The sequence below is a fragment of the Ochotona princeps genome, chromosome 9 (genome assembly GCF_030435755.1).
Source record: "Ochotona princeps isolate mOchPri1 chromosome 9, mOchPri1.hap1, whole genome shotgun sequence".
Lineage (NCBI taxonomy): Eukaryota > Metazoa > Chordata > Mammalia > Lagomorpha > Ochotonidae > Ochotona > Ochotona princeps.
In genome coordinates, this window is record NC_080840.1 from 25,024,655 (window position 1) to 25,043,830 (window position 19,176).

The window sequence follows — 19,176 nt, forward strand, 5'->3', positions numbered from 1 at the left end:
TAAAGAGCCAGGTCATGCAGGGAGCTAAGTCAAGACCAACATGATCTCAGGTAGTCCCTGATCTTTGGAGGGACTACTTTTGATGGTCAAAAGCATTGAAGGATGAGGACAAGCTTCTAATCTTATTTTTTGCTCTTGATTCTCCAAAAACAAAATCAAAGTCAAATTATCTGTGAAACAACTCCTTTTTTCGTTACGGAATGTATTATTAACGATGGATTTACTTTGTGATTTGTTGCTCTAGTTGTGTTGGGTTAGGGAATCTTGTGCCTCTGGAAATGCAAATGGATATTTATTAATGGAAAAATCTAGCTAGCTAAGTAATTAGAATAAGTACAACCGACTGTCACAACAACAAAATGAAATAAATGAAATTGCATAAACCAGAAATTATAAGGCAGTAAAATGAATGTGCTACAAATATATGAAGGAATTTTGGCATAATAACATTGAATGAAAATTTTCTCAAAAGATGATATGTATCATGAAAATCTTTTTATTTAGATAATGTCAAAAATGAAAAACAACTGTGCTGTTAGGTGTATAAATAGAGGTGATAATTCTTGGCAAAATAAAAAGGAAATGTGAACAGAGAAGGGATGGGGAGGATGACATGTGCTAATGTTGCAGTTATGTTCTAGTTTTGGTGATGAGTTTTTATTTATTCATTTATTATAACACAGAGTATAAAGCATAAATACATAAGTTAATAAACCAGGTGATAGGTTGCTTTGCACAACGTAATAATGAGAAGACATCAAGAAGAAAGGGTAATGATGAATCCACTTCTGTACATCTGAGACTCATACTTTTTAAAGGAAGTTGAGAAAATAGATTTCTGGGTAACAGAAAATAATAGGATGACATTGTGCTGTTAAAAAAAAAAACAACCCACATGCTTGGTTTCAATGCAAGGTTGTGTGAGCTGCAACCAGTGCCAGGTCTTCATTTCTCTGATCTGTTGTTCCAGGTGACAGAGATGTGTCAGGATAGTGGTGTCAGTGGACCATTGGGGCTGTCAGTCATACACAGAACTGCGGCTGTGGGATCCCTGGGATAGGAAAATATGAGCATCCTTTTCTTTGATTTTGATCCTTCAGAGAAAGGTTTACATGTGTATTTCAGAGAAACAAAGGTAGGAATTTTAGAAAATGAAGAAAACCTATATGTGAAGTCTGAACAATTCTTAACTTTGCCATTCACCAATACATGGGCCTACCAATGTTAAAGTGCCTTCCCTGCTCCATTCTTATGTTGCCGCTAGGCCATTCCTTCACTCGAATGTTTCCACAGCACCGGGTGCCATGTTATGAAACAATCATCAGTAGCATCTAATGCTAGTCAGTTCTGTATACCTTCTCCATGATGTCTCAATCCTGCCAGCAAGCAATGGTCTTCCCTTGTTGACTTCCGTTAGCAACTTCCTAATGCCTGTCTCTTCTAACACACTTTGCTTTTTCTGAAGGCAGGATCAGGATCTTCATGTGACACTTCTCATGTATGCAGAGAGCTGCGTGCTGTAAAGCATGAGCCGATCAGCTCTGCATGGTTTGGTGTGCTGTAGGCTTTCCTGAGAGATCAGTATCCAGGTCTGGGGATTAACTCAGTACCGTAATCGAAAGAGAGGAGGGAGACTTCTTATCATCCTCCATCAGAATCGTCTCCTACTTGCTTCTTTTCACCTTGTTTGTACTCTTACCCTTGACACCCCGCATACATGAGCTGCCTTCATCTCTGGTCCCTACTTCAAGTCCTTCTTCCCCATTTTGGCCTCAAAACCAGATATTATCCAGAGAGGATCATTATAAGAAAAAAATGAATGATCACAATCTTTTAAAGTGTTTATGGAGCAGCAGGAACGATTTTACATGTTTTGTGTATATTAACTTACATAATCCTTTTGACAGTTCTATTTTCCCACAAGAAAATGATGCACAAGCAGGTGAAGTGAAGTGTCTTTCCCAAGATTGGAGAGTTGAGGCTACTAGACCATGTTATCTCATAAAAGCAAAGACAACTTCACGGAGACTGTGATTGCAAGCACGAATCAGTAGAGATAATTATGAATGATACAAAACAATGCTGAGAGGTTGGAAGTGGGAACTGGCATTGCAAGTCAGCAGAGCACGACACTTATTTCTCATATGGATGCTGTTTCCAGTGCAGCTCTCTGGTAACAGCTTTACAAAAGCAGAGGATGATCCACGTGTTTGAGCCCCAGCACCCATGTGTGAGACACAACAGAAACTTCTGGCTCCTACCTTCAGCTTGGCCCAGTGCTGGTCTTTGCAGCTGTCTGGGGAGTGAACCAGCAGAAGGTGGACCCCTGTCTCTCTCCCTCTGCCTCTTCCTGTTTTTATGTAACTCTGACTTCATAAACAAATAAGCAAACCTTTTTACAAAGATTGTTTGGAATGGAGCATGGCCGAGTCAGGTGGGATATCTCTGTTCTGTGTGTGGTGATCAGTCAATGCTGCTGAGGGTGTTAGGAGTGAGCTAGGAAATGTGACTTCCTAAGGAGTTGGGACAGTGACACTGCCAGGGCTTGTTGCCAAGGGTGAAAGCAAAGAACCTGGGAGACCAAAGCGTACTGTAACGTGCACAGGAGGTGGCCATGGTGGAGGCCAAGTTTAGGGGAGGCAGTCAAGGCTGATAGCTCTTAGAGTTCATTCAGAAGGACCCTGCTTTCCTGCAGAGGTGCAATCCAAAGCCCTGCAGTGAGTTGTGAGTCAGCGTTTTTCCAGCAAGTAGGAGCGTTCCTTCCATTCATGGTCTCAACTGCAAGCAGGCTGCATCCTGCTCCCTGAAAGGAGTGGAGAGCAAAGCGATTTCAAATGTTCCCACACATCCCTTCTCCCTGATATCCTGAACATAGAGTCACTGGTGAAGTCCCAGCCCTGTCCTGAACTGTTGGTGGCATCTCCGTACCTGTTTTCCTCTCCCACCCCTGTGTCATGTCACACAGTGCAGCCCTGCTTCCCAGCCACCGCACCAGCACCCAGGGGCCCAGGGGTACTGCTTCCCGATGTTGGATCTCCCTGACTGACACTGAGGGCCTCAGGCATATCATTTTGGTAGACACAGGATAAACACTACTGTCTAGAGAGAAGCCACAGCTCTATCAGCTACCTCTTAAAAGGGACAGAAACTCCATTCAGGTCAGTAAAGTGGACCAAAACTCCAATGAAAGACAGGCCTTAGTGACTTTAATGAGCTTTGTAACCACAATGAAGGCCCCAACCACACAGCAGAAGGCGCAAAGGACAAATCTGCCCCTCCAAGCCACTTGTCAAAGATCTTGCGGCCAATACTAAATTAGAGTAGGAGATGCTCATTGCCTGTGTGTGGTTCCTTCAGTGCAGTGTGGTGGTCTGCATGGACATAGGACCACACCAGAGGCATCAGGTTAGGGCTGATATGACAATGCAGAGTCGGAGGCTGCAAGTCTTTGAGCTGCTTCTCTCTGCTGAATGTGGTGGACACCAGTGCCTGCATACTAGTTCGGCCCCTCCTATTTAAGGACAGGGTCCTAAAGACTTCAAAGCTTGGACCAACTTTGAAATACCCCACTAGCTTCACAAACCAGCATTTGTGTACATGAATTTGGCTGAGACTGGCCCAGCTTCAAACAACTAGTGTCTTCAACTGCCCCAGTGCAAAACTCTGAAAATGGATTTACCTAGAGAAGGCTCCTGAAGACCTGGACAAGTATGGTTTGCCCTCTAAGTTAAATGCGTTCCTCCTGTGTGCTTTGCCCATGAGTGAATTCTGCCTCTTTATTCTGGCTTCTTGGCTTCCACGTCACATTGAAGCAGCCTCCGGATGTCTGACAGACCCCATCAATAGCCCTTTCAGTATTATTTGTGTTATTTCTCAGGGCGTTTGATGTTTTTGTTTTTAACTTTCATTCATTCAAAAAAGTTTTTGTTTTCTTATTAATTTCCTCCCTGACTCATACAGTAGCATCATTTGCTTCAAGAAAGTTTTTGATTTTCATTTCTTCAGGGACACATTGGTCATTCAGTAGCATGTTATTTAACTTCACCTTGTTGGTAATTTTCTATTTTCTTCTTCCTGTTGTTGATTTTGCTTTATGGCTTTTCATTTAAGGGAATGTACAGTAACTGTGTAATAGAGATTATCAGATCCAGACGTGAAGATACAATGTGGTATGCGTCTCTACTTCCAAATCAAAGATGCACTCCCAGGGAAACTGTTGAATGTATCTTGGCAATAGGATGCTGGACTCTCTGGCATTTGTCCATGCCTACAATGTCAGCATGCATTTAAATAGCAGAATGATGGACTTATGACTGTTTATGAAGGACTATACTATTGTAATGATATGAGGGAAATCTGTATGTGGGGGTCTGGTTTGGAGAGGGTGGAAGGGAAATCCCAGAGTCCATGGAACTACATCATAAAATAAGAAAATAAATACATTGAATTTTAGAAAAGGAAAGTCCTTATATTGTTATGTTTGGCATGGCCCTTCTCACAATGTGGTCCATGACTGCTGCTACACAGTTGGCGACAGTCATTGATTGAAATGCAGCTTTCTCGGCACCTAGCACGATCATTTGGTGGCTAAACCCTCTCCTTGCATGCGCTGGGATCCCATATGGGCATCGGTTCGTGTCAGGTTGCTCCACTTCCCAGCCAGCTCCCCGCTTGTGGCCTGGGAAAGCAGTGGAGAACGGCCCAAAGCTTTGGGACCCTGCACCACGTGGGAGACCCCGAAGGGGCTTCTGGCTTCGGATCAGCTCGGCTCTCTAGCTGTTGTGGCCACCTGGTGAGAACCAGTGGATGGAAGATCTGTCTCTTTGCCTGTCTCTCCTTCTCTCTATAAATCTGCCTTTCCAATAAAAATAAAATATATTTTTAAAAAGGCCGCTTTCTTGTTTCCCATTCTCCAAAACTTGTGAAAGAGAGTTTTCTCTCAGTGTTGCCCAGAAATCTGCACCATGTTTGCACTTCCCAGGTGATCTTCTTACACATCAAGGTTTAGAAATCATTACATTAGTAATGATAATTGTAAGGTTAATATATACAAAAGCACCAGTACTTTCCAGGCATTAATTCATTTCATCTTCACAACAGCCCTACAAGGCAAGAGTATAATTCTTACATCTACAACTTGACACATGGCAGGTATGCCAGGTGTTAGATATGTAATAGATTAACCTTCTCAAACACTTTTTGAAACCCATGCATTTTTAAAATATTTGTTTTATGAACTTTTATAAAACCCCTCATATAAGATTTCAAAAAATTTTTATCCAACATAAACGTGTTTTTCAACTCCATTTTCCACAACATTTTTGATAAATTTATACACACACACACACACACACACACAGATTTACACATGTATAACTGAGAAATCTGATTTGAAAGGGTTTTAAAGAAAGCTTAGTCAAGGCAACACACTACTATAGAACCAGGCTTTATAGGACCTTCTGGGCAGTAGTTTTCATTCCTTCTGTACTAGAGTTTCTTCATATCCATTTTTTCTCATTTTTGATTCTTGGTCAGCAGGTCAATTGCTTGTACTTCTGCCAAGGATGGTTGCTGAGCTAGTCTAGGATGAAGGAGTCAAGTGGGAGAGTTTATCCTTGACCTCTGGCCCTCCCAGGGCCTCCCAGCCACTCTCCTTCCTTGTCTTCTCAGACCTGCAAGGGTCCTACGACTTGGCCTCTGCTGTGTTGACAGCTGTAAGCCTACCAGCGTTTTCCCTAGGGCTGTCTAAGGCAGGCTTCTAATGCAGGAGGTGTTTCTGAGGACTCCTGGGGAGCCTGCTTTAGCTCCTGTGTTTTTGAAACTCTCTATTGTGTACACCCTGTCCCATCCTCCCAGCATACACAGACAAAATAGGCAGAGACATGTTCTTCACTAAACCCACCTTTTGTAAAGAGTGATTATATAACTGTGTGGCTGTGGGATTTCTCAACGAAAAAAAAAATGTAGTATTGCTTTAAAAACCTCTTCTGGCCTCCAGTCACTGTAGCAGTTGTTTTAGGATGATCTGTAAGCATGTATGAAGTGTTTGCTTTGTCCAAGGCATTTGATCCTAATTCATTTTTTTAATTTTCCTTTTTTTATTTTTATGCTTTATTATTATTATTTTATGGTGCAATTGCATAGAGTCTAGGGTTTCACTACTCCCTCCCCAAATTCCCAACCCCGACTGATTTTTCCCATATTATTGCAACAGTATAGTCCTTCATAAGCAGTCATAAGTCCATCAGTCTGTTATTTAAGTGCGTCCTGACATTGCTGGTACAGACGATGCCAGATAGTCCAGCATCCTATTGTCAAGATCTATCCAACAGTTTCATTTGGGGTCCATCACTGATTTGGAAAGAGAGATGCATACTGTATTATATCTTTACATCTGAATATGATAGTCTCCATTATGCTGTCACTGTACTTTCCCTCAGACGAGAAGTCACAAAACAAATTCAAAAACAGGAATGAAGCTAAAAAAATTTACAGCACCATGGAGTTAAGCAACATGCTACTAAATAACCAACATATCGGAGAAGAAATGAAAAAGAAAACACAAAAGCTTCTTGGGTAAAATGATACTGCCCTGTGATCTGCGAATCAATGAAAAATTTGATAAGAGAAAAGAAATTATTTGGAATAAATAAAAATAAAAACAAAAACATTAAAACACATGGGTTGCAGCAAAAACACTATGGAAAGGGTTATTGATCTTACAGTCTGCATGAAGGCTGTCAGAGAGAACACATGGTATTTATGCTTTGGGGAATTGACTTTTTCACTGAGCATAATTGTGTCTACTTGGGACTATCTTGTTGCAAATGGCATAATTTCATTATTGACACATTTCACCTAAACCATAATCCTTTAGTACTCGTTATTACATCCTCATCCCCATTTTACAGGTGAGGAAACTAAGGCAGAGAGGCCAGTTGCCTTGCTGAAGGCGCCACAAAAAGTAAGATGAGGAGCCAAGGTTCAAACCCAGTTACCCTGGCTCCAAAGCCTCTTACTACTCTATTGTGTGGTATCATTCCTTTTGTTAAAAAAAAATAGATTTCCTTTAAAATATGTAAAGTTTACAAAAGATAATATGACTGTTCACAACTCACTGAGCCCTATTTATGTTTTTATAATCAAATAGTATGTACCATATGAGAAAAGTCAAATGGCTCAGAAAAGTCTTAAAATTATACCAAGAGTTCCCACTTCCCCATTCCCAAGGGAAATCAGCATTAACACGTGACCAGCATGGTGACATAGCAGGCTCATGTGGGTGCTGGTTCAAGTCCCAGCTGCTCCATTTTGGATGCAGCTCCCTGGATATGAATTGGGAAAGCAGCAGAGGTTGCCCAAATACTTAGGCCCTTATACCCATGTGGAAGACCTGGATGAAGCTGCTGGCTGCTCGCTTCTAACTGGCCCAATTCCAGCACTGCAGCCATTTGAGGAGTGAACTGGTGGACAGAAGATCTCCCTCTGTCTCTCCTCTCTCTCTAACTCTTTCAAATAAAACTAAAGAGCTCTTAAAAAAGAAAAAGGAAACCACTACTAGCAAATAATTTTTCCTCTCCAGGAAAAGGTTCAATGTATATAGCAAATTATATTATTAGAAGACGTCCATGAAGTCAGACATGCCACACTCAACTCTTATGTATCTTGTTTTTCTCAATAACTGATCTGCAGGATATTTTCACTTTAACACTGCTAGGTTCAAATTGTTCCTTCTCATGATTGCAAAGTGTTTTCTTAGGCTGCCTCAGCAGCTCATTTAACCAGCTGAGGGAGATAAGGTTGTCTTTTTTGGATGCTTTATGTGAAGAATGAATTTGTAGCAGCACAGCTTCCATTTTTATGGATGTGACATCCATTTTCACTCTCATTAACTCTATCCAACTGTCTGTTTCTGCAAACCCTCCTAATAACCTGCGTTACTAAACTTTTACTTACTTATTTATTTATGCCAAGCAGATATATGAGAAATATATCCTTTCCTTTAATTTGAAAAGCAGAAAAAGAACACAGATGTTTCATCCTGAAAGTTTTCTTCTCGAATGCTTGCATCATTTAGGCCTGGGTCAGGCCAAAACAGGGAACCTAGAAATCAACCTAGGCCCCGTGTGGCTGGCTTGCTGCCGCCCAGGACATGTCGTAACAGGAAGGTATAATCAGAATTGGAGCCAGGACTGGAGCCAGGCACTCTGACAGGGGATTCCAGTATTCCAGCATAGTGAATTCTTAAACTCTCCAGACACCTGTGCTGTGCTGAAAATCTTTTATTCGTGGTTTTAGCATTGAGTAAGATTTTACATGTATACATATATTCTCTTCTTCTGTCATCTGCTTGATCATATCCTTGCTCCATCTGTCTGCTAGTTTTTCCTTGTAAATTATGCTTTGGGAAAACTAAGGAGACAAGCATATTATCATATGTTGTAAATATTACTTTCACCATGTTATCTGTCTTTGAGTGTGCAATTTTCTCAAAAGTTTTTTTTCTAGTTTTTATTTAAAATTTTGAATTTTATCGTACAGTTCTGTATAAAATCTGGAATTCCCCTCCCTCCAATTCCCACCCCCAACTGATTTTTCCCATATTGTCACAACAGTACATTCCTTCATAAGGAGTTACAGTTTCATCAGTCTGCTATTTAAGTATGCCCCGACAGTAGTGGAGACTACCATATCCAGAGGTGAAGACACAATGCAACATGCATCCCTATTACCAAGCAAAAGATGGGCTCCCAATGAAAGTGTTGGACATATCTAGGCAATGGGATGATGGACTGACACTGTATTTTCTCATAAGGTTTTATGTTTTATAAGGGTAGTGTGTCAGTACAAATTATTTACTTTTCAATACTTTAACTTTTTCTTTGCTTTCAGATAAAGTTTTTTTTAAAGATTTATTTATTTTTATTGGAAAGGCGGATATACAGAGAGGAGGAGAGACAGAGAGGAAGATCTTCCGTCCGATGGTTCACTCCCCAAGTGACTGCAATGGCCGGTACTGCACTGATCCGAAGCTGGGAGCCAGGAGCTCTTCCCGGTCTCCCATGTGGGTGCAGTGTCCCAAGGCCTTGGGCCATCCTCAACTGCTTTCCCTGGGCACAAGCAGGGAGCTGGATGGGAAGTAGGGCCGCCGGGGTTAGAACTGGTGCCCATATGGGATCCCGGTGCATGCAAGGCGAGGGCTTTAACCACTACCCTACCGTGCCAGGCCCCCAAATTAAGTTTTTAAATGTGTTGCAGCTCCATCAATTGCACATCAATCAAAATGAAGACAATTTGTTTCTGAAATTACAATATAAGTGAAAACTATACTTTTAAGTTTTTACTTTTGATAGAAGACTTTAGTTTTGGAATATAAGAAAACCTATGTGTGTGTGCCTTCTATCGATATATAGAGTTTTTAATCAAATCTTCTCTAAGTACTTTTTGGACTCTATGTTTGGTATATGCTTGCAATGAGGGAATCTCAACTGAACTTGAACTGTGGTAATGCAACAAGGTGGAGGAATCCACCATGGTGGGAGGTTTTGGGGAGGGGTGGGGAGAATCCCAGTATCTATGAAACTGTGTCACGTAATACAATGTAATTAATGAATAAAAAAAAAACTAAACTAAAAAAATCTCTTTAGGTTGCAAAGCATTTCTTAGATTTTTTGGGGCCACCACATCTTTGCGGCTGAGAGCCAATATGTGAAGTACTTCAGAGCGGCTTCTCTCCCCGTGTCTCCTAATTGCGCCTGTCTGTGGCCTCAGCTGCTGTTTCGTAGCTGTGCTTAACTTCCAGGAATTGGCTCTCTGCTCTCCAGAGACTTAAATAAAACATCTGTGTATTTGCCAGAAAAAAGGGGAAGGGGGTGGGGGAAAGAACTTTTTTTTCCTCTCTTTTTAATTTGCTGTCCCAGTTTGAGGTGGGGATATCAGGGACCAATCTGAATTAATTTGATAGCTTTGCAGTGACAAAGGATAAAGGATGGCTTGAGGTTACTTAAATAAGAGGTTTAGCGTGTCTTCATAGAGCTTACTAGATGGCAGGATAGCTGTGTTCCCTGAGGTATGTGATGTTCTGATGTATGAAGATTCCACAATATCCCTGGAAGAAGGAAGCATAATAATGTCCTGAGAGACCCAATTGCAGCCAGTGTCTTTAAAATTATTCTCCTGGTCAATTTGGGCACATATTCTTTTTGTTTTCATTTTTCTTTTCTTAGTACCCCAGGTTTATGGGAGATGCGCAAGACACTTATGACCTTAATGTTACAAAAAAAGTCCCAAGTCTGAGCAGTCAGGCAGCACTTTCTAATGAAGCCCTTTAGAAGGCCGCCAGGTGCTTCTTGCCAGTTAGGGGGATGTCTTCTGCTTTAGGGTGCTAAGTTACCAGAATTCAGCATCACAAGGTGTCTTCCTTTCATAAAAGATTTTATTTATTTTTATCTGAAAGGCAGATTTACAGAAAGATACGGATAGACAAAGAGAAATCTTCTATCCACTGTACATTCCCCCAAATGGCCGCAGTGCCCAGAGCTGGGTTGGTCCAAAGCCAGTAGTTTAAAGTTTCCTCTCAGTTTCCCACATGGATTCAGGGAGCCAAGGACATGTGCCATGTTCCTCTGGTCTCCCAGGCGCATTAGCAGGGAGCTGGATCAGAAGTGGAGCAGACGCGTATCAACACTGATAATTGTTAGCACCACAGCCAGAGGCTTAAGCTATTATGCTACAGTGTCAGACTTACAAGTTATTTCTTTTTTCATGTATTCATTTGAACCCATTGTTGTGTCACAGTGGGAAAAGCTACTACCTACCTGCAGATGGTGGCATCCCATATGAGCACTGTTCAGTTTTTGACTGCTTCACTTCCAATGCAGCTCTCTGCGAATGTTCCTGGGCGAGCAGCAGAGGATGACCCAGGTGGTTGGTCCCCTGCAGCTGACATTAGAGATCCAGATGGAGTTCCAGGGTCCTGGCTTCAGCCTGGCTCAGCTCCAGTCATTGTGGCTACTTGAAAAGTCAATCAACAAATGGAAGGGGTGTGTGTGCGTGTGTATCTGTGTCTCCTCTCTCTCTGGTAAGCTATGCATTTCAAATAAATACAACTTTTAAAATATATTCATTTATTATTTACTGAGAGAGGAATCTCCCATCCACTGGTTCACTTGATAAACTCCTAAAAGAGCTGGGGCTTGGTCAGGCCAAAGCTGTGAGCCATGAGCTCAATCCAATCTCAAACAGGGTAATAGGGACTCAACTCCTTGAGCCACCACTTGCCTTCCAGCACACAGTTTAGCAGAGAGCTAGGTTGGGAAGGGATCCCAGAGTCCAACCCAGGCATTCAGAAATGGGATGAGGCTATCCCAGGCAGCACCATAGCTGCTAGGCCAAGTGGTTGTCTCACACAGAGTGCTTGTCGGTCATCATATCCATCCTCCCTGTTCAGTCCTGCAATCCTGCTCCCACAGTACAGGAAGCCGACCCAGGACATTTCTGACGAAGAACAGAAACAGACAGAGATGAGTTGAGGATGTATGTTTGAAAACTCCCTTTGGCTTCTCAAATGGAGCATTTCAGTGTTCAGCAAGTCCATGCTTCCTGAGAGTATTTATGATGGTATCAGACATGTTCTCATTGGTGGTCTACACATAGGGAGGCAGGGGTAAACACATTTTTCATCACAAAAGCTCTCTGCCAATTCTACCAAATCCCACTGGAACAGACATATATTAAGCATCTTTAAGTTTAGCACATTCTTTGGCTCACAAAATTTTACTTTTAGGTGTTTATTTTCAAGAGATCAGGAGACAAGAATATTCCCAAGAATGACTACTCAAATATTAGGTCTGGGTTTAAGGGCTTGGACATTGGGGTTGCATGGCCAAGATCCCAATATTAATTTCTCACTTTTGTTACCTTCTGCATGTCATTCATCTCCTCTATGCCTTATCTATTGAAAGAACCGGTAATTGTCCCCATATCAAAAGCAATTTGTCATGAAAAATAGGTGAGTTAATATTAAAATATGCTTAAGATGATTTTTGTCATATGATGCTTGTTTTGAATAATGGGAAATTAGAATGGGTTCCACACTAGTTTCATAAAACAAGATGTGGTATATTATGAAGGTTTTTATATATTAGTATATTAAAAATAATATTAAAGTACATTAATATAATAAAATAATTAAAAAGTATATTAAAAATAATATACTTCAAAATAGTATATTAGATATATATATAGACTATGTATTAAGCATGACTAGTTTTACGTAAAAACAATTAATGGTAGTTATTTTTTGGTGAATTTTTTCTTGATCATTGCTATTTACAAAAATCTTTTATGATGAAACATACTATAATAAAAGTTGTTTGTAAAATAATAGCAATAATAGCAATATTTATTGCAAGATCATGATAGGTCAGATTTTTAAAGCAGTTTGTATGTATACATATGTCTGTGTATGTATATAATATGGAATTATGCATATTAACTGCTTATAATATCCATATGAAACAGGTTCTATGATTGTTGTTTGTATTTATAAGATTAAAAGTTTAAGCACAGATAGGTGAAACAGCCCAAAGTCCTCCAGCTGGTAAAACTGGAGGTGAGATTAGAATATATGCCATTTGAATCAAATTCAGTGGTTTTGGTATGATTTTAGCAACTGCCAAGAGATACAATGAAATATGGCACCCACATAAATACCCTAGCTGCATCCATACGCCGTTGAAGGAAGTAAATAGCAAATACCTCTCCTTCCTGCATCTTTGTCACAAATTAACAGATGGACAGGAGGCTTTCAGGTCCCCAGTCTTTCTCTTACTTATTTTGCTTGGATTCAGTGAGAAGAGCATTTTCAGATGATGTCTTAAGGCCAGCTTGCCCATGGATCCCTTAGAGAGCATTAACCAAACTAGAAGTAGTCTATGTTTTTAAATCATGAACTGCAATGACTGTGAGGTAATGTGTACATTTTCCCCCAGCCTGTTCTCCAAACAGCTCTAAGTATAGCTTCAGGGTCCCCAAATATGTATTCTAACCTCTTTCAGATGTGCAGGGGATAAGATAGAAAATTATCAGGACAAAGTGACCTCGGGGCTGCAGTATTCAATATATTGAGTTCTGGTAGCAATAATCTATAGGATGAAGTTGCCCCTTTAACTCAGAAAATGTAATTATGATTGATCAAAGACATTAGGAAGTAAAAATGGATTTTCAGAAATTGTTCCTTTTCTAGAAATTCTGCTTTATGCAGGCAGGGAAGTTATAATTGATGGGGCTTGTGTGTCTTTTATGTAATGAAAGTTGGGTGTTTCAGAGTAATCATTTCATATTAGAAAGTAATAACTAGGGCCCGGCGGCGTGGCCTAGCAGCTAAAGTCCTCCCCTTGAACGCCCCGGGATCCCATATGGGCGCCGGTTCTAATCCCAGAAGCTCCACTTCCCATCCAGCTCCCTGCTTGTGGCCTGGGAAAGCAGTTGAGGATGGCCCAAGGCTTTGGGACCCTGCTCCCACGTGGGAGACCCGGAAGGGGTTCCTGGTTCCCGGCATCGGTTCGGCGCGCATCGGCCCGTTGCAGCTCACTTGGGGAGTGAAACATCGGTTGGAGGATCTTCCTCTCTGTCTCTCCTCCTCTCTGTATATCCAGCTTTCCAATAATAATAAAATCTTTAAAAAAAAAAAAGAAAGTAAGTAATAACTGAAACCTGGTGGCTGCAACCACAGGATCTACTTTTGAAAATTGCCTACCTTTATCATTTAATAGGCAACCTGAGAATTTACTAGCTGACAAGATAATTTGCTAGGCTATTAGGGAAAGCATGTTGCTGTATTGCAGTGCCAAATGTGAATCCTTGAGATTGGAAAATACTACAATTTCGCCAGTGCATTGCTCAGAGGCAGCTAATTAAGTTTGAGGAGCTTCTGGGAGCTCAGTACCTCATTAGACAAAGTCTCTGCAATCCAGAAGGAAGAGCTGGTCTCAGCACTGATAAATGGTCCACCCCTCTAATCTTCCAGAATCCTTCTGGGAGTTTGAATTGACTGCTGTCATTTGACGAAAGAGGTCAGTCTTGATCTATTTCTTAGGGGAAGCTGGATGTCCCAAGAGGTCCTGGATTCCCAGAAAGTCATGTTTGTTTTTTTTTTTTTTCTTCCTGTCTCGTATTACCCACTATCCCCTTTAGCAAAACTAATTAAGAACCATCAGAGGGAGAAGTCTGGGCCCAAGTCTGGTCACAGCTTGCGCTGATGGTTCCTGGTGGCCTGTTAGGGAGATGGTAATACAATAGAACTCAGGAAGCTTGTCTGCTCCCCTGCCTCCACCTACTGCTTTCCTGAGGGTGAACCATGAAAGCATCCACGAAGAGGAAGAATTTGGCTCCTGCACCGGGCACGTTCCATCCCCGACAAGCCTTGGGCAGATCAGCCTCTGTATCCCCAATAGTAGAAGAGGATTAAAGTCTGCTTCACAGTGTTATCACAATGAAATGACATACAAATAGAAAACCTTGCAGAAACACAATGAATAGTTAGAAAGATAGTGATTCTTTTCTGCTCGTTAGAAACTCAAATTCCACATTGTTCATATTTCCCCCTCAGCTCAGAAATGTGAGCTGACTTTGGTTAATAGGCCAGAAGAGGCACAAATCATGCCCAAGAGTTGAGCACCAAGAATCGTCCAATTCAATTTATTTAAGACCCTGTGGAATTTCATCTTTTGTTTAAAGGGCCCCTTGCCTTTCATGGTTCTCTGCTGCTGCTTCCACCCTCCTCTCACGTCCCCAGGCATTGGGAATATTTGCATTATGTACTTTTGGAACTGTGTGGCTTCGTTGGAATGAATTTACATCACAGTGTCGTACTGTGGATTTCTCCTATAATTGCACACCTAGCTCTAGTCTGTACTCAAAATGCAGTGGGATCTTTGTAAACTAATGAATAACTCTACCCCAAAATGAAAATCCCAAACTTCAGTAACAATATACAGATTTCATTACCATCATTCTCTTTGGAAACATGCATTTCTTGCTTTTGGTTCAGATTCAATTCTTTATAGAAAAGCTGAAGCTGCAGTAATAATAAATCAATACTGTAAGGAGATAGTGCTGGTACAAGTGATTTCTGAGCCCAGCCTGGCTTCCTGGCTACTCCCAATTGGTGGGCTGCTCCTGGGCCTCACATACCAAGTTCAGCCATGGCTATGTGACTTCCAAAGGCCTAAAGAGAAACTCTCTGGAAAAGCTGCCTCGGAGCTAAAACCTTCTCTTTTCCTCTTGCATATAGATTGGGTTGCACGCTATTGAGAACCTGACCTACCAGGGAAGGGGGCGGTGCATGTTCTTATCCTGTTGGGATCACTGGTGACAATCTGCTGCAGGACAGAATCATTGTGAAACCAGCCTGCCCAGGCTGCTAGACTGTGCTCCTGAAGTGACAGCCCATGCTGTGCCTCGCTTTGCTTGTGTGCTGTGAGACAAATACTGGGCACTTGGCAGCTCTGGAATCTTGGCACTTGCTGAGTGAGAGGGCGCAAACACAGAGTGCCAGGCACCTCCAGGCAGGGGCCAGCCAGCATGTTCTCCGGTTTCCTTTGCTTCATGCCTTTGTCTTCCTTGTTGTTTTTCAGGTAGTGAAGCTGATTTTAGCTCCTCAAGCAGCACAGGCAGCATTTCCGCTCCTGAAGTTCACATGTCGACTGTGGGAAGCAAGCGGGCCTCCCTTCCACGCAAGTAGGCCACTGTCCCTTGCACTTTGCATGCATGACTTAACCTGGGCTTTATGCTTTGACAGAACCACCTGGGTTGCTATTATATTTTGTTATTCTTCATTAAGTTGTGGTTTGTTTTGTTGATAGTAGATTCAAATTGGCTCATTTCCCTACCTAACCTGCTAGGCCACATGGCTGTGCTTGGCTTTGTTCTCATACGCCTGCCTCTCATCCAGTCCTTCACTCTATCACCCTTCATTGATTTCTCTCATTTCGTTGCTCACCTGTGTCCTCACCAGTTATTAAGGTACGGAGGCTCCTGTTTCCCACCATGCCCACCATTCATGATTCTTGTGTCTACAGGGGCTCCTATTTTTAATCTTTGTAGAGGGAGCATGGCTGATCCTTGACTGCTCCCAACAATGACGTAAGAAAGGAGTGAACAGAATGTTAAGTTCATAGGTATGGGAGGCAAGCATTGCAAGAGACAATTGAGCTAAATAGCTGAGCCTGTGGGCCTTGGAATTTGGTGACCTTGGTTTGAATGCCAGCACTACCACCTACAGGCTGTGTGGCCCTGAGCAAGTTGCTTAACTTCCCTTTGCCTCAATTTCCTCCTCTGTAAAAAAAAGCTATAATGATGATGCCCACCTTGTAAGCTTTATTGCTGAGAGTCTGTGAGGTCATATAGGTTAAGTGATGGGGTATACTAAGCATTAATAAATGTTTGTCATTGGTGCTGTTTGAATTTTGAAAGAGCACTTGTGGGAAGATTGAAGCCATTATTCACATTTCCTGGGAGGGGTTGTAAGCACCATGATTCTTTGCCCGCCATCTGTGGTTGTATTTATTCATTCAGCAAGTGCTCATTGAGCAGCTCTAGGAGGCAGGGTCTGAAGATAGGGCAGTCAACTAAACTCCAAAAAACTTATTTTTGTGGGGCAAGAAAGATGACAGATATGTACTATAATTGTTTAAAGATAACACACAGGAAGAGGATAGAGTGTCATGGGCATGTGGTGTGTTACAGATGGGCTGGTACCAGGAGGCCTCAGTGTTGAGATCAGCTCTGAGCAGCGACCTGGAGGCGGCAGTGGGCGGAGCCGTGGCAGCACATGGGCTTGACTTGTTTCCTGTGTTTTTCGGGTCACCTGATTGTTCTGGACCAAGCATCATAATTCATGAAAAGGGAGTTGGATTACATAATTTTCAAAATCCCTTCTTATATTGGAAAAAAAGATACCTAGTTTCTGCAAACTTGTATTTCCAGGACTCGATAGGCAAATATTTCCTGTTTCTCTAGGGTGAGCAAAAGTGTTACCTGATGTTTACAAAGAGACCGAACAACTTCCTCCCAAAATGTAATGCATAGGTATAGTTAAAAATAAAACTGAAGCCAGAGAAACCTATAACAAAAGAGTGAAGTCACAGGATTATCCCCAAGTCTCTTTGACTTTTTGGAAATGAAATGCATCCGGGATCACAGGGAATGAATATGAGCAGTCCCTGGATAAATCAGGTGTGGCCTGCTGTAAGAGTGAGCCATTATGAAAGAATAGAGGCAATAATCAATTAATTATTTAAAGAATGTAGAAGAGACATTGCAAAAGGAATTTGTGTTTTGGTGGCCTTCCAATTTCCTATCACTAATGGAGTCAGAAAATATTCTCATTTGGAATTCATAATTCTTACAGTGATCAATAGTTGATGTATTAAATAGCAAAATAGATAAATATAATTATGTTCAACCAGATAAATGCTTCTGATAGATTCAACTGTAAGTGAACAATATTAGACTTTAAAAAGGGAATGGCATTTTGACACAGCAGTTTAAGCCACGACCTGTAATGGTTCAAGTCCCTGCTGCTTCCTATCCAACTCTGTCAATGCCATCTGGAAAATCAATGGAAGACGACCCTAGCGATTGGGACCCAGCAGCCACACAGGAGTTCCTGGCCCCTGACCTCAGCCTTGCCTAGCTCTATCTGCAGTGGCCATTTGGGGAATGAGCCAGCAGATTGCAAATCCCTGCCAACCTCTGTAAGTCTGTCATTCGAATAACTAAAATCTTTTGAAAAAAATATTTTGAAATAGCTTCCAAATGCTTACCAGAAATTATTGTGGGTGGGATATTAATATTGGCAATGTTCTAGCCTTATCCTCATTTTTTACATAGACATCTGACTTAGATACTGAGTGACAGCCCTAGATTCAGTGATGGCACATCTCAGGCATTTCACCTGATCTCAGTGCTTTACTGAATCATGTGTTGTAGACAGCACCTCTCCAGGGCTAGGTGGGTATCAGTGAGCAGTCTGGGTGCCTCTAAATCAGCAGGTCCCTCTCGCTCCATCATAAATTATTTTCTCCATAGAGAATTGCTTTCTGAGAGGAAGAAGGCAGGTGGGAACATTTGATAAAAAAACAAAAAAGGTAGGAGACATGAGGGACATGTGGACTTGGGGAAAATAAAAATTTTTTACAGATTTATTTTATTTATTTGAAAGGTAGAGTTATAAAGAGAAGGGGAGACTGAGATTTTCCATCTGCCAGTTCATCTCCAGATTGGCTGCAGTAGTCAGGGCTGCGCTAGGTCAAAACTAGGAGTCAAGAATTCCATCCATGTCACGTGGATACTGGGGCCCAAAAACTTAGGCCGTGTTTTGCTGCTTTCCCTGACACTTCAGCATCGTGCAGGTGGAGTAGACACGGAATAGTCAGGACTTGAGCCGGCACCCATATTCCAGTTTTGTAGGCTGTAGTTTAACGTTCAGTGCCACAGTGCTTTCCTAAGAACCTTTTTGACAGGTGATTTTAAATCCTTAACTTAAAAAAAAAGCTTATTTATTTTTATTGGAAAGGCAGACTTACAGAGAGGAGAAACAAAGATTTTTCATCTGCTGGTTCACTCACCGAATGGCCACATTGTCCAGCACTGAGCTTTATCCGAAGCCAGGAGCCAGAAGCTTCTTCCAGATCTCTTAGCTGGATGCAGGGTCCCAAGGGCTTGGGCCATCTGCCACTGTTTCACCAAGCCACCAGCTGGGAACGAGATGGAAATTGGAACAGCCAGGACATGAAAGAGTGTCCATATGGGATGCTGGCACTTGTGGGCAGTGGACTAACCAATTGAGCTATTGTACCAGCACCAAACCCCAAATTTTAAGGCTTACAAAATATCTCATCCTATAGGCCAACCTTGCTGATATTTCTAAGGAATTCTCTTTCTTAAACATGCTAGTCTACTGAGAAGCAGATATAAATGAGGGAGTAGAATCAGCTTGCAGTTTGGAATCCAAAGCCTTGGGCTTGAGATCAGACTGGACTGTTTATTAGGTGGACTCTGGCCTCCATTTCCTATTCTGAGAAATGGGATAATTATGCCATCTAGCCCACGGGTAGATAGATGACACCCAGAACTTAGTGCAAGAGTTAATAAATGGTTTACAGTAGTTAT

The 19,176-nt window shown here is 41.8% G+C and overlaps 1 protein-coding gene across 7 annotated transcripts in view; it reads left to right on the forward strand.

The window, feature by feature from the left end:
- SYBU (syntabulin) overlaps positions 1 to 19,176 on the forward strand; it is an 87,869-nt gene that overhangs the window by 57,107 nt on the left and 11,586 nt on the right. For all 7 annotated transcript variants that reach the window (XM_058668537.1, XM_058668539.1, XM_058668538.1 and 4 more), the window contains one exon: positions 15,639 to 15,741. In XM_058668537.1, the coding sequence (XP_058524520.1) occupies positions 15,639 to 15,741 (103 nt within the window). The remainder of the gene's footprint in view (positions 1 to 15,638; positions 15,742 to 19,176) is intronic.